Here is a 16,303-nt window from a genome sequence, read left to right on the forward strand (position 1 = left end):
TTCATGTTAAATTAGTTTAATTTGTTACAATTTTGTTCAATTTAGTGTGCAGCGTTTGCAGACGTTGCATAATTTGATTTTGTTAATTTTTGTTAATTAATTTGTTAGCTCTGCTGTATTCTGACACTCTCCAGTATACAGTTAGTGGTGTTAAAATTGGTGTCTTGATTCTGTTTCCTCTGAGAGACATGTTAGTTGTACACATTCTACACACATTTTAATAAAAACTGCAAAGTTGACAAGGCTGACAACAGAGTGCAGAATACAAAACTGGATTGTCTGTAGCTGTGTGAGCTCTGTAAATGTATTTAGCAGTTGAACAAATAACTAAAGCATCCTGTGACAAATGAGCATTGTGGAGATGCTCTGACTGGCTCTCAGTACTGGCTAATTAGAGTATTATTAACAACATAGTTTTTGCCAGTAATTACAACAACAATAATAATAATAAAAAAATAAAAAAGAATAATAATACAAAGTTGCAGGACTACCAATTTAATTAAAGCTGAAATGAGGCTAGAAAATCCATGAGGAAATTATAATAAAATGAAAACTCATTTAAAAATGACACTAAAACAACACTCTCATCAAGCCTGCTATTTAACAAATAGGAAACAAGACTTGAAACTAGACCTCATATTCACATAAGGGCAAGTTCATTTAAAGAGGATGTGAGATATTTCTTACTAAAAGGAATACACACAATCAAGACTAAACACATAACACATTTCTTTAACAAGATATGGACAAATTGTAAAGTCTGACTTATTCTTGTCTTACAGGAACTTTTTTATTATCTCTTTTTTTCTTGCTTATCCTTCTTCTTCGTAAAGACGCCTGATGCAACAGCATACAGGAAAGGATTCACACAGCAGTTAATTACAGACAGAGTTTTACTCAAGTCTCCAGTTGCTCTACGGAAAGTTTTCAGCGCAGAGTAGACGGCTGGGGAGGACGTCTTAGTCAGGGTAGAAGCGACGTCGGTCAGGTTGATGATATGCACGGGGGTCCAGAAAAGAAAGAAAGCTGTGACGATGCTGATCACAAGCCTTCGCATCCGCGCCTTCCGTTTTCTAACATCTCCTCTGCCTTCTCGAAGCTTTGTCTTGTTGATCCAGCAGTATGATGTCAGAATGGTGGAGAAAGGGAGGACAAATCCCAAAATGACCTCAAACAGAAGAATGGTCACTTTTCCAAACACTGAGTCTATGCTCCTTTGGCACCGTGGAAGGCCTCGCTTCATCTGAACACCTCGAGTAAAGAAAATGGGCACCGCAAAGACGATCGCTAAGCCCCAGAGTCCAAACAGCAACAAGCGCAAGCGACTCCTCTGCAGCCTTTCAATTTGATGCCGGTTAGCAACTTTTGACTTAACTGTGTGGTAGTGGTGCACAGCCATTAGAGTGACCGTCAGCACTCCAGCGTACATAGCACAGTACGTCAGGAAAGTTACAATCCTGCAGGCCCAAAGATCGAGAGTCCATCCGCAAAGAAGGCTGTATATTCCAAAGGGAACCAACCCAAGGGTAATGGAGTCAGATACAGCCAGGCTAAGCATTAGTTTAACAGTGAAGCTGATTTTTGAGCTCCACTGACGTGTGATGGTGACGATCACGGCAATGTTGCTTGGCAAACCCACCAAACAGCAAACAGCTAGAAGCACACTGGGGCCTACCTGTTGGGCGCCCAAAGTCCTGTTGGTGGCGACAAGAACAGGGTCGCAGGTAGAATTGAAGGTATAGTTCAGATGATCCATGTCAAACCGAATAAACCAAAAAAAGTGTGACCTGGTTGTAGACGAACAAAACCAGACTTGTTCCTCTCAAAAGAAAGTGGCTGCTTTTCAAGAAAAAAGACTTAGTGCTGATAAAGCAGATGCTGACCAGACTTCACTTATTACTTCCTTAACTTGCTGTCAAAACCACTCCTCTTCAACCACACACATCAGCTATGAGAGCGATAGGAGAGAGAGGGAGACAGACAGAAAAAAGGTTCTTAAAAAACTGAAATAGGTATCTTAGTCATTGTTCAGAGAAAGTATTGACTGTTTCATCTGCTGACATCCACAATAACATGATAATAAATAATAATTAACTATATAAATAAACATAATTATATAATGTACATACACTTTTAGGCATTACCTTATCCTAAAAAAATAAAAAAGTGAGATTGCTATTATGACATTTTCCCTATACAGTGCAATTACATGATTGACAACAGAACCAACCGTGAGCCATCAATGGAGGTGGAGGACAACTTTGTCCCCATCCACGTCTTCACATCTTTCTCTTCTGTGATTCTCTTTCTCTTCAAAGATTGATGTTGAACTGACATGTTTAATATTATCCTATTTTAATACTATAATATTTGTTACAGTAAACACAGTGAATAGCTCTCTCCAGCCCAAAACTGAAAGCAGCTGTCCTCGTTTATGAAATGGTCATGTCCTCATTCTGTGGTGTCTGTAGTGCGTTTTTTTCTAAGGACAGCTGTGGGCAAAGGTTGCTTCTATTTGTTCAACAGTTTCTTTTCTTGTAAATGTTCACCAGGAGCATGATGGGAAATGATTTCAAAAGAAGTCTAGTTTCGCTCTTACAAATAGTAACCGGGCAAAGAGACAGTGTCAGTTTTATGCCTTTTAACAGAAGTGTGCAAGTCCTCAAGCATATAATTAGCATAAGCCACTAGATTGCTTTGAACACTGTAACAGGTTTAAAGCATGTCAGATATATTTTCTGTTTGATCTGAAGCTTGTAACAAACATTTCATGTCCCCAAATGTACCAGTTGTCCTGTAACTCTTTTAAACAAGAGCCCTGATATAAGAACTTCTGTCATTGTTATACATTTCAGACTACTGGGCAGAGGCATTAAGTGCTACTCTTAAAGTCCTGACCAATTGTAGGGCTTGCCTTGGAAATTTCACAAAAAAAATTATAAGAGATTATTTGCAGAACTAGTTACCATGAAACATTAAGTCTTTTTTGAACGCCTGAGGGTTCCACACTGATTTTTACTACCTACAATCCAATACTATTTACTGATAACATTTTATAGCTCTGACACAAGATACTGTAAACATTTTCTGTTCCAAAAAAACTAAACATCCTGCTTCCGCTCCCCTAAAATCTTGTTTTACAGTGGAAAAGGAAACAGTAAAAGATTTCATAACATTGGAACTTCCACACTGTGCATGTTTCTATTTTACACAGTTTACACATTCACTTTTCAGAATAAACCTTTGTGTGCCTGAGAAAGCCCACATGGACATGGTAAGAAGTACACACCAAACCTGCAGTCTCTGTGTGGCCCATAATTATGATTTTTATTACTTTAGCACATTAGGCCATATTTAGTTCTTAAGAAGAAATATCTTTGCAAAAATCAAAAAAAAATAATCCACATCAGTGATTTAATAATTCATGCATGAAAGGGTTAAACTAAATCAGCATGTGCATGCGTTTGTGTGTGTGTGTACAGACTTTTGTAAAACACTATATAAGGAAACTATAAATAAGGTTTTTCCTACAGTATCGTGTCAAGCTGTATTACCTTTTTAAAATCTCTAAAGCTGTAATCTGTACACAATGCTTAATACATTACTGTAATATAAGATAGAAACTAATGAGAAATTTGTACTACTCTCTCTGGTACCTCTTTTCCACCAAAAAAGTGCTGGTGTCTGAGCCGGAGCCGGTTCCTACGAACCTGCGAACCATTTTAGAACCGGCCCGTGTTTCCACTGCTTTAAGGAGTCACTCACTAGTAAGTGAATGTGGGCGTAAACAGAAATCGGGGGGCCATTTGAAAACAACCGGGAACCTGGAACCAGCACCGGCACCCTTCCACTCCCCATCTCTCAGTGCCTGGATGTTAGTTAATGAAACAGAACTGGTAGATAATATCCACACATAAATCTTTAAACTAGAAACAGACCAATCTGAATCTGAATGTCACAGTAACCTTCCCAGGCAAACTTAGTGATATATGATGATGCATGGCTCCTGTGATGTTCTGCACTGCCTCTCGAGATGAACTGTTCCTTACTTTTTATAATCAATGACTTTTAAATGCTATTCAATTCCGAGCACCAGCTAAGAGAGCTGAAATTCAAAGTAAAAAAAAGTGCTGCTTACCCGGAGCTAAAAAATAAATCTGACTCCTGTTCATGTTAAATTAGTTTAATTTGTTACAATTTTGTTCAATTTAGTGTGCAGCGTTTGCAGACGTTGCATAATTTGATTTTGTTAATTTTTGTTAATTAATTTGTTAGCTCTGCTGTATTCTGACACTCTCCAGTATACAGTTAGTGGTGTTAAAATTGGTGTCTTGATTCTGTTTCCTCTGAGAGACATGTTAGTTGTACACATTCTACACACATTTTAATAAAAACTGCAAAGTTGACAAGGCTGACAACAGAGTGCAGAATACAAAACTGGATTGTCTGTAGCTGTGTGAGCTCTGTAAATGTATTTAGCAGTTGAACAAATAACTAAAGCATCCTGTGACAAATGAGCATTGTGGAGATGCTCTGACTGGCTCTCAGTACTGGCTAATTAGAGTATTATTAACAACATAGTTTTTGCCAGTAATTACAACAACAATAATAATAATAAAAAAATAAAAAAGAATAATAATACAAAGTTGCAGGACTACCAATTTAATTAAAGCTGAAATGAGGCTAGAAAATCCATGAGGAAATTATAATAAAATGAAAACTCATTTAAAAATGACACTAAAACAACACTCTCATCAAGCCTGCTATTTAACAAATAGGAAACAAGACTTGAAACTAGACCTCATATTCACATAAGGGCAAGTTCATTTAAAGAGGATGTGAGATATTTCTTACTAAAAGGAATACACACAATCAAGACTAAACACATAACACATTTCTTTAACAAGATATGGACAAATTGTAAAGTCTGACTCGTTCTTGTCTTACAGGAACTTTTTTATTATCTCTTTTTTTCTTGCTTATACTTCTTCTTCGTAAAGACGCCTGATGCAACAGCATACAGGAAAGGATTCACACAGCAGTTAATTACAGACAGAGTTTTACTCAAGTCTCCAGTTGCTCTACGGAAAGTTTTCAGCGCAGAGTAGACGGCTGGGGAGGACGTCTTAGTCAGGGTAGAAGCGACGTCGGTCAGGTTGATGATATGCACGGGGGTCCAGAAAAGAAAGAAAGCTGTGACGATGCTGATCACAAGCCTTCGCATCCGCGCCTTCCGTTTTCTAACATCTCCTCTGCCTTCTCGAAGCTTTGTCTTGTTGATCCAGCAGTATGATGTCAGAATGGTGGAGAAAGGGAGGACAAATCCCAAAATGACCTCAAACAGAAGAATGGTCACTTTTCCAAACACTGAGTCTATGCTCCTTTGGCACCGTGGAAGGCCTCGCTTCATCTGAACACCTCGAGTAAAGAAAATGGGCACCGCAAAGACGATCGCTAAGCCCCAGAGTCCAAACAACAACAAGCGCAAGCGACTCCTCTGCAGCCTTTCAATTTGATGCCGGTTAGCAACTTTTGACTTAACTGTGTGGTAGTGGTGCACAGCCATTAGAGTGACCGTCAGCACTCCAGCGTACATAGCACAGTACGTCAGGAAAGTTACAATCCTGCAGGCCCAAAGATCGAGAGTCCATCCGCAAAGAAGGCTGTATATTCCAAAGGGAACCAACCCAAGGGTAATGGAGTCAGATACAGCCAGGCTAAGCATTAGTTTAACAGTGAAGCTGATTTTTGAGCTCCACTGACGTGTGATGGTGACGATCACGGCAATGTTGCTTGGCAAACCCACCAAACAGCAAACAGCTAGAAGCACACTGGGGCCTACCTGTTGGGCGCCCAAAGTCCTGTTGGTGGCGACAAGAACAGGGTCGCAGGTAGAATTGAAGGTATAGTTCAGATGATCCATGTCAAACCGAATAAACCAAAAAAAGTGTGACCTGGTTGTAGACGAACAAAACCAGACTTGTTCCTCTCAAAAGAAAGTGGCTGCTTTTCAAGAAAAAAGACTTAGTGCTGATAAAGCAGATGCTGACCAGACTTCACTTATTACTTCCTTAACTTGCTGTCAAAACCACTCCTCTTCAACCACACACATCAGCTATGAGAGCGATAGGAGAGAGAGGGAGACAGACAGAAAAAAGGTTCTTAAAAAACTGAAATAGGTATCTTAGTCATTGTTCAGAGAAAGTATTGACTGTTTCATCTGCTGACATCCACAATAACATGATAATAAATAATAATTAACTATATAAATAAACATAATTATATAATGTACATACACTTTTAGGCATTACCTTATCCTAAAAAAGTAAAAAAGTGAGATTGCTATTATGACATTTTCTCTATACAGTGCAATTACATGATTGACAACAGAACCAACCGTGAGCCATCAATGGAGGTGGAGGACAACTTTGTCCCCATCCACGTCTTCACATCTTTCTCTTCTCTGATTCTCTTTCTCTTCAAAGATTGATGTTGAACTGACATGTTTAATATTATCCTATTTTAATACTATAATATTTGTTACAGTAAACACAGTGAATAGCTCTCTCCAGCCCAAAACTGAAAGCAGCTGTCCTCGTTTATGAAATGGTCATGTCCTCATTCTGTGGTGTCTGTAGTGCGTTTTTTTCTAAGGACAGCTGTGGGCAAAGGTTGCTTCTATTTGTTCAACAGTTTCTTTTCTTGTAAATGTTCACCAGGAGCATGATGGGAAATGATTTCAAAAGAAGTCTAGTTTCGCTCTTACAAATAGTAACCGGGCAAAGAGACAGTGTCAGTTTTATGCCTTTTAACAGAAGTGTGCAAGTCCTCAAGCATATAATTAGCTTAAGCCACTAGATTGCTTTGAACACTGTAACAGGTTTAAAGCATGTCAGATATATTTTCTGTTTGATCTGAAGCTTGTAACAAACATTTCATGTCCCCAAATGTACCAGTTGTCCTGTAACTCTTTTAAACAAGAGCCCTGATATAAGAACTTCTGTCATTGTTATACATTTCAGACTACTGGGCAGAGGCATTAAGTGCTACTCTTAAAGTCCTGACCAATTGTAGGGCTTGCCTTGGAAATTTCACAGAAAAAATAAATGGAGAGATTATTTGCAGAACTCTGTGTGGCCCATAATTATGATTCTTATTACTTTAGCACATTAGGCCATATTTAGTTCTTAAGAAGAAATATCTTTGCAAAAATCACCATATAAAAATCGCATATTCACCAGTGTTTTATTATTTGGGATTTACTCGGTTTACGAGGACAAATGGTCTATTATTTATACAATCTATTCTACAGTTTTATTTGTAATTAAATAGTAATTAAATGTGTTATATATTTTATTTAGAAAAAAACTGCTTAGGGTAGCTGTAATAGTTGTAGTAAATAAAATAATGACTATACAAATACTTCTGTTTCTTCCTTTTCTTCTTCTTCTTCTTCTTCTTCTTCTTCTTCTTCTTATTATTATTATTATTATTATTAATATTATTACTATGCAGTCTTAATTGTTGTTGTTGAAATTGTTGTGTAGCTTAAAAAAAGTATTTATATCTGTTTTGTTATATTTAAATACAATTTACTAACAATTTAATGAGCCTAAAATATTTAATAGTGTAATTCATAAATAGAATTTTAACCTGCTTGTGTTTTGAACTGATGGAAAAAAAAAACATTTTAAAATAACAAAATATTTCCAGATTTAAAAATCAGACGCATAAATTCCATTAAAATGATTCAAATCCATCTGGTGGATGTTTTATCATATTTTGTGAATTACAACATTAAATATTCCACCTTTATTATTACAAAATTCTGATTTAATACTTTAACCTTTTTTTAACCTATTCAGACCCTGTGTCCATTACAATGGACATCATATATTATATTATATATATGTTTTGTTGGACGTACCATCAATTCAGACATGTTGTCTTTGAAAAGACCATGAATCAGCTAATTAAAATATTAGCCCCACCCACTGTACTGGGTAAAAAACACCAACGCAGACATTAAGTCATGGCAGCACTAAAGCCAACGAGTTAATGTAAGGGCTGATTTTGACCAATTTTATGTGAGTTAAAACACTTTTTCATTATGTTTATTGTACTGTAAAAATAAATTAAAGAGTTATTTGTTAGTTAATTTAATTTAAATTGTATAGTCTTGTTTTGTGTGCATTACAGAGAGAAAACAGTATTCTTATATTTTTCTATCACTGCAACATAGTTCAGATCTGAAAGGGTTAAGCTCCATGAATTTTTTATGACCCGTATATGGAAAAAAATAAGAGACCCATTAAAAATTATGAGTCTGTTTGATTTTACCAAATTAAAAAACACTGGAATATAATTAAGAGGAAGATGGATGATCACAAGTCAGACCAAGCTGAACTGCTTGAATTTTTGCACCAGGATTGGCATAAAGTTATCCGAAAGCAGTGTGAAAGACTGGTAAAGGAGAATATGCCAAGATGCATGAAACTGTAATCAAAAAACCAGGGTTATTCCACTAAATGTTGATTTCTAAAACTTTATGAATATGAACTTGTTTTCTTTGCATCATTTAAAGTCTGAAAGCTCTGCATCTTTTTTGTTATTTCAGCCATTTTTCATTTTCTGCAAATACATGCTCTAAACAACATTTATATTTGGGATTTGAAAGAAATGTTGTCTGTAGTTTATAGAATAAATCAACAATGTTAATTTTACTGAAACATATACCTATAAATAGCAAAATGAGACAAACTGATTCAGGAACTGAAGTGGTCTCTTAATTTTTCCAGAGTTGTAGATTTTAAGGGTCTTTTATTTTGCGCTGATGGACTTTTATTCTATCTTCGGCGGGTCGGAGGGCGGGCGGTGTTGCTGTGGTGTTTGCAGGGCTGGTTAGTGAGTGCGGCGGGCGGCCTGGTTCTGAGCTGGGTTTGATTTTTTCTTTTTTAATAGTTAAAGCGGTTGAGCGGGTTTTATACGTGCGCAGTTTTGCACGGAATTATGTCCGTTGTTCCTCCGAATCGCTCGTCCACCGGTTGGCCGCGCGGAGTGAATCAGTTCGGAAACAAATACATCAGTCCCCCGGCGAAACCGCTCACCCTGGAGAGAACCATCAACCTGTGAGCACCTTCATTTATACACACAGTTATATTATACAACGCAGCTCAGTCTGTAGATCAGTGCGGGAACAGCGGGGTGTGGAGGTTATTAATCAGTGTGTTTTCTGGTTGTGTAGTTGTAAAAGCTGCTCTAACAGTAGCTAAGCTAACCTAGCTCGCGTTAGCATAGAAGATAGCTAGCTAGCTAGCAACAGAGGCTACTTGGTTAGCTGTTGTTGTGTGATCTGTAGGGCTGGGCTGTGTCTTACACAGTACAACTAAATTACAGCTCTGCAAAAAGTTAAGAAACCACTATAGTTTCTTAATCAGCTTCTCTGATTTTGCTATTTATAGGTGTATGTTTGAGTAAAATCAACATTGTTGTTTTATTTTATAAACTATGAACATTTCTTCCAAATTCCCTCCTAAATATTGTCATTTAAAATATTGACATACAAATAAACACAATATGCAATATCATGATTATCAGATATAAGTGTAGGAATGTCTGTCTATTGTGTCATATTGGCCATATTGGCTGCTATAACGGCCGATATAATTTCAATATACTGGTCTACCATTAACAGCAGTGTTCTGTCTTAAAAGCAGGCTGTTATTTGCTGGGAAGTTTAAAATGTTAAGTGATATAGTTAAGATATTTTTTTTATTCACATTTTATTATTTTCTACAAAATCAGTCTTAGTAAGTTACTGTAGTTTAAAAATAGACAAATGTTGTACATATTTTTTAAACTGGTTAGATTATATTAACTAGATAAACGTTATCAATGATTAAGTTGCAGTATATCTTAAAGAAATTAATTAAAATATATATATATTTTTTTTTTTGCCAAACCACCAAGATTATCATTATCAAAGAAACCCCCTGAAATATTATTATATTATATTTGGGCCAGTCGCCTACCCTTAGCATTTAGTACTGTACTAATGTAAGTTTTTTTCACACAGTTGTCTCTGTTTTCTGCAGCTATCCTTTGACGAACTACACGTTCGGCACGAAGGAGCCACTATATGAGAAGGACAGTTCAGTGGCCGCCCGCTTCCAGCGGATGCGGGAGGAGTTTGAGAAGATTGGAATGCGGCGGACGGTGGAGGGGGTCCTGATAGTGCACGAGCACAGACTGCCCCATGTCTTACTGCTGCAGCTGGGAACCACCTTCTTCAAACTGTAACTATTTTAACTAACTGTTCCTATTCAGTCTTAGTAAAGCTAGTTTATATCCAGAATAAAAGACTAAAATGCTCATCTACATAAAGCCCCAATTTATAGAACTGCAGCAGCATAATATCACATTTCTAAAGTGGAACTTAAAGCTATTTTGTGATGATAAGCAGCTCTATGATCATCATAAGGGGTCTAGGCACCAAAGGTGGTACAAACATAATGCTTGGTACCTAGGTGGCCCAAACTGCACAAGTCTGCCTAACAATTACATGTTCTATCAGAAATTGGACTGCTTTTTATTATATAATTTTTTATAAAAATTACAGCATATACCGTATTTTTCGGACTATAAGGCGCACCGTATTATAAGGCGCACGATGAGTGAACGGTCTATTTTTAGTGTTAGTCCATACACAAGGCGCACTGGATTATAAGGCGCACTAAATGAAACTTTATTTATATCAGTAACAATAACTCTGAGCAATAAATCCTTCACAATATCTGTGAAAAATAACAACATCTCTGAGCAATAAATCAACAAGCACAGCAAGTACGTATTACTCCGCGACGCTCCTGACAACGGTAGCCGCAACGCTCCGACAGACCATAATATTATGTTGAAGCACAGCAAGTACGTATTACTCCGCGACACTCCTGACAACGGTAGCCGCAACGCTCCGACAGACCATAATATTATGTTGAAGCACAGCAAGTACGTATTACTCCGCGAGGCTCCTGACAACGGTAGCCGCAACGCTCCGACAGACCATAATATTATGTTGAAGCACAGCAAGTACGTATTACTCCGCGACGCTCCTGACAACGGTAGCCGCAACGCTCCGACAGACCATAATATTATGTTGAAGCACAGCAAGTACCGCATTACTCCGCGAGGCTTCTGACAACGGTAGCCGCAACGCTCCGACAGACCATAATATTATGTTGAAGCACAGCAAGTACGTATTACTCCGCGAGGCTCCTGACAACGGTAGCCGCAACGCTCCGACAGACCATAATATTATGTTGAAGCACAGCAAGTACCGCATTACTCCGCGAGGCTTCTGACAACGGTAGCCGCAACGCTCCGACAGACCATAATATTATGTTGAAGCACAGCAAGTACGTATTACTCCGCGAGGCTCCTGACAACGGTAGCCGCAACGCTCCGACAGACCATAATATTATGTTGAAGCACAGCAAGTACCGCATTACTCCGCGAGGCTTCTGACAACGGTAGCCGCAACGCTCCGACAGACCATAATATTATGTTGAAGCACAGCAAGTACGTATTACTCCGCGAGGCTCCTGACAACGGTAGCCGCAACGCTCCGACAGACCATAATATTATGTTGAAGCACAGCAAGTACCGCATTACTCCGCGAGGCTTCTGACTATAATAGCGTGTTGTGCCGAATTCGGTGAATAAAACGGTTTTAAAACAGAGATAAAGATTGGATAAGTTTCATTTCTGGATGAAGTGATTTCCAGCGCTGTTTGGATATAACTGTGGATTACAGGAGACTGGATTGATGGATTCTCTTTAGTCTGGACGCGTTTTGAAGGTAGGACCTGTGGCTGAGCGCGGGTGTGTGTTCGGGGGGTGGCGGCAGTGACCGGAGGTTACCCCAGGACAAAAGGAGAGCCTTTTATTACTGGAAACATGCGCTCTGACGCAGCTCTAATTCATGAAACATACATCCTACAGTAAAAGCACAGTTCTGGAATCCGGAGAGCCAGACGGTTCGAATGGTGTATGACATGACCGCATTCGATGAAATATGGACGAACGATAAACGCAAATATGAGAGTTATGAATTATTAAAATCATAACCAAGGCATATTTCGCCCTAAATGTTTATTTTCTGAAAGGATATTCCGCTAAATAGGCTAAATAGCTCAAAAGCAGAGATTCTAAGCTTTAAAATGGTATATTGGATGTCTATATTGAACCTGTAACTGTTCATAACTATTCAGAAACACAGCCAGTTATGAAATATTAAATATTTCTGGCCCGCCGGTGGGCCAGCGCGTGTTAAGAGGTTAACTTTACTTAGAAGTGAGCGCTAAAAAGAAACAGTTTGTGCTATTACCCCAGAACGGGTGGAAAGGAAAGTTTACCGGCACCTTGTTCTGGCCACGGAGCTACAGTGGAAACTAGCTACCCTGAACCACAGCCGAGAGGCAGTACGGCAGTCAAAGGTAACCGCGCGCTAGCCCAAGAGGGGGATCTTTTTCTGGCGTGGGTGAGGAATTCTGCACAACAGAGCGCCGTGTACCACATAAAAATCGAGGTCAGTAAACACAAGCAAAATCCATACACAAGGCGCACTGCATTATAAGGCGCAATGACGATTTTTGGGAAAAAATAAGTATTTTAAGTGCGCCTTATAGCCCGAAAAATACAGTACATTTGGCCTGATTGCTCTAAAGGTGGGAGGACCCCGTAAATCAAACCTTGTGACTATATTATAATCATCTACCTGATCAACAGTTTTCTCATATAGTATTTAAAAGCTTTTTTAATTAAAATTTAATTTAAAGAGACATATTCTATCTTTATTGTTATTTCTGTCTGTTTTCAGTCCTGGTGGAGAATTAAATCCTGGAGAAGATGAGGTGGAGGGCCTAAAGCGTCTGATGACAGAGGTAAATTTTGTTTGTGCTGTAGCTGATTATTCTGATTTCTCTCTGGAATAAATGTGGTATTAATTGATGTTTTGATTGTGTTCTTAGTGTGTTTATAGTGAATTTATTCTTGTAGTTGCCTTAATCCAGAACAAGCTAGAAAAAAACATGGTTACATTTTAGTTCTGGTTTGCTTTGTTTTTTTATACCAAAAAGTTGCAATTGAACCAAGATCATGATCTACACAGTATGTAGTGATATTAAACCTCAAACCTTGCTTAATAAATGACATTGACTTGATATCAGTATTAAACCACATTTTTAATAATGCACACAAGTAAATTTTTATGATATTGACACAGGGTGATGTATGTAATGGCTGTAAAAGTGACTGTTACTGCGGCTGCAATCCTTTACTTTGTTGATGTATTTTTTTCTCTAAAAGAAGCCATTGTATTTGTTTATTTAAGCGTAATGTTACATTAGCTGTTTATTTAAAGTACTCTACCGAGATGAGCAGCTTTATTGACGAGTACTTGTTCTTTGGACAGATTTTGGGGCGTCAGGATGGCGTGAAGCAGGACTGGGTGATCGATGACTGCATTGGAAACTGGTGGCGACCCAATTTTGAACCGCCTCAGGTTAGTCAATACACTAACATACACAATCATACAGGAAAATGTGAGATTAAGGAAGTACAGTATTATATTACAGTTTATATTTAAAGGAAAAAAATGATCATTGTTTTCATACATTTGTGTTTCTTCAGTATCCCTACATTCCAGCACACATCACCAAACCCAAGGAACATAAGAAACTTTTCTTGGTACAGCTACAGGAGAAAGGTAAGACCTCTTACAGAGATGTTGTTCTCTATAAACTGATACCTGTGTATTGAGTGTTCCTCTTATAATTGATGCACATTTTATTGTCTCCAGCGTTGTTTGCTGTGCCGAAGAACTACAAGTTAGTGGCTGCTCCTTTGTTTGAGCTTTATGACAATGCTCCTGGGTATGGACCCATCATATCCAGCCTCCCTCAACTACTGAGCAGGTAAGAGATATGGTCTAGAGATCTGAGAACTGTGCACAGTCAGTGTATTATGCTGAGTGGGAATGTGTTTTCTGGTAACTCTAAGGAAATGCATGGAGAAGCAGTTCAGAAGTGTTATACGTGGTTTAGGCTTGGAGTATCACCTGTCTGTCGTGTGCCTGAAGCACCATGAATTCTCCAGATAATGAACTGCTCTATGTAAACACACGAGCTCATTTTGGACATTATTTGGATTTGTACTTTGGGACTAGCATGATAAAGTCCAGGTAATGTTCATTGCAACCAGGGTATTCTACTAGTCCTTAAAAAGTCTTAAAATGTCTTAAATTTAGTTTTACATATTCAAGGTCTAAAACTGTTTTAAAATGTCTGGAATTTTAGGAATGCATTAAATTATATCTGAAGAAAAGTAAGGAATGTGAATTGTGTATGTATATTGCATTGATTATTAACATATTCTAAAATTGCAAATAGAGATTTAAGGAACATGCCAATTATTCTGCCAGTGCTTTTGGGAAAGTAGTGAGTATTTAAAAAAGGCTGTTTTCTCTAGTTCTCTTAACAGCACATTTTTATATTTATTTAATAGTTATTTGAAATAATGTTTGGTAAAAGAAAGTCAGTAATGTTTCATAGGGACTGAATTTCTTTATATAAATTCAGTAAAACCTTTTGTATACTATTACCTAATTTATTTTATTTTTTTGCCACAGTAATAGTATTATTTTTTTCTTACTAACAGCTATTAATCTCTTATAAGTCATACATTTGAGCTTTAAAATGTGCAGATACCCTGATTGCAACTGATACTTGATGTTTACCTCCTCAAACACAAGTCCAGAGTAAAATGTAATAAAAAATGCTGCGATAGAATGGATTACTTTGAACTTGTACTATTCAGTTAACAGATTGGATGGATTGGATTGTAATTATGTAAACCTGCTGGTAGAAGTTCAGTTCACTCGCTGTTTTTTAGTTAGACACCTTTATTTCTTCTTACAGTGGTTAGTTTTTGGAGGGTTGGAAAAGGTTTATCAGGTGAATCGGAAATCTAAAAAAAAATAATGTGGGTTATCATCACGTAGACTGTGTGGGTTACCTGAACCAGTCACAGCCATCTGTTTCAGACCTGGTTTAGGTTGTTAAACCACAAAGGCATACTTAATGTCCTAAACTAAAAAACATATTCATTGCACCTGTGGCAGTTTCACATACTGTCCTGAACAGTTTAGAATACCTGTGACTAATGAATTAATATTTTTTTATGCCCCTCTCCCACCTAAAAAGGTTTAACTTCATCTACAACTGAAGGGCCAGTTGCCTGTACGGCTGTCTCTGTGAGTGCAGTCAAAACTGGTGAGAAGACACGAGGGGCCGAGAGAAAGTGACCACAAACAACCAGCCTGTCACTCGTCAGAATCGACCTGACCCTGTTTCGAAACGTCGTTCTAAATGTCTTTTTTTGTTTTTTAGTTTTGCATCTGGATTTGTCTTCTCTTCAACTGCGTTCTAATTTTACTCTTAATTAAACCTTTTGGCTGAAAAGCAGGGTTTTGAGTTTTATGTTAAGGAAAGTCTGTCTGTAGTAAATAAAATTGTGATTTTTTTTATCTTTGTATGTTTTGTCATTCCTTTTATAATAAACTGCTATGTAAGAATTGTTTTCTGTGTGATAGTTTTTGATGGTGCTTATTTTAAGCAGCAGTATTGCTGAAAGAGGTGCAGTTTGCTGAAAAGTTTTCTTACATGTTAAACTGGAAGTACTGTAAAAATGTCTGACAGACACTGCACTGAGCTTGGACTTGATATAACACAGTGAACCAACACCAGTAGATGACATGGATCTCCTGAACACTACTGACTTGTGTTAGGCCTCACTTAGCTTAAGTATTAAGTTTAATATCAAGACTCGAATGTCATTAATAGAGAACACAAACAAAAGTATCTAAACTATTTTTCTCATGTACCGTCTACTATATTAGGTTCACTAAATTTTTGGATTTTTTTTTTTCTTTTTACAAGATATCGATTACTCAGCTATCCAGAATATTTTTGATAAAGTATATATACATGCATATAGACTGTATAATTTTAATCAGTGTTTTATCTACTACACACTGAAGGGTCAAGCTAATAGTTTTTTTTTTTTATTGGAAGATAGTAGGTCTTTTTCTGGCGCCCCCATGTGGCTTGTGTGTTACTTGATCATGTATACCTATTAAACTCAATCATGCACTGATTAGATTTAGTCTGATGCCTTTTCTGACCTGTAATGCATTTAGAAAAGTATTTAATAATGTATAGATATGTATATTTATATGTGCTGGCTGCAC

At 37.5% G+C, this 16,303-nt stretch overlaps 3 protein-coding genes across 3 annotated transcripts; 1 reads left to right on the plus strand and 2 right to left on the minus strand.

Moving 5' to 3' along the window:
* Positions 1 to 2,545, minus strand: LOC111194774 (leukotriene B4 receptor 1). Its single transcript, XM_022679720.2, has 2 exons — positions 2,231 to 2,545; positions 1 to 1,948 (listed from the first exon to the last, which is right to left on the minus strand). The coding sequence occupies exon 2, from the start codon at positions 1,754 to 1,756 to the stop codon at positions 794 to 796; it is 963 nt and encodes a 320-aa protein (XP_022535441.1). The 5' UTR covers positions 1,757 to 1,948; positions 2,231 to 2,545; the 3' UTR covers positions 1 to 793.
* Positions 2,546 to 4,167: 1,622 nt separating this feature from the next.
* On the minus strand, positions 4,168 to 6,713 carry LOC111194729 (leukotriene B4 receptor 1-like). Its single transcript, XM_049483677.1, has 2 exons — positions 6,398 to 6,713; positions 4,168 to 6,115 (listed from the first exon to the last, which is right to left on the minus strand). Exon 2 carries the CDS (start codon positions 5,921 to 5,923, stop codon positions 4,961 to 4,963), a length of 963 nt encoding a protein of 320 aa, XP_049339634.1. The 5' UTR covers positions 5,924 to 6,115; positions 6,398 to 6,713; the 3' UTR covers positions 4,168 to 4,960.
* A 2,140-nt stretch (positions 6,714 to 8,853) lies between these two features.
* Positions 8,854 to 15,628, plus strand: nudt21 (nudix hydrolase 21). The gene is made up of 7 exons (XM_007256213.3): positions 8,854 to 9,128; positions 10,095 to 10,295; positions 12,875 to 12,938; positions 13,469 to 13,558; positions 13,687 to 13,762; positions 13,856 to 13,970; positions 15,258 to 15,628. The coding sequence occupies exons 1-7, from the start codon at positions 9,010 to 9,012 to the stop codon at positions 15,277 to 15,279; spliced, it is 687 nt and encodes a 228-aa protein (XP_007256275.1). The 5' UTR covers positions 8,854 to 9,009; the 3' UTR covers positions 15,280 to 15,628.
* Positions 15,629 to 16,303: the final 675 nt, after the last annotated feature.

The sequence above is a fragment of the Astyanax mexicanus genome, chromosome 9, assembly GCF_023375975.1.
Source record: "Astyanax mexicanus isolate ESR-SI-001 chromosome 9, AstMex3_surface, whole genome shotgun sequence".
NCBI lineage: Eukaryota > Metazoa > Chordata > Actinopteri > Characiformes > Acestrorhamphidae > Astyanax > Astyanax mexicanus.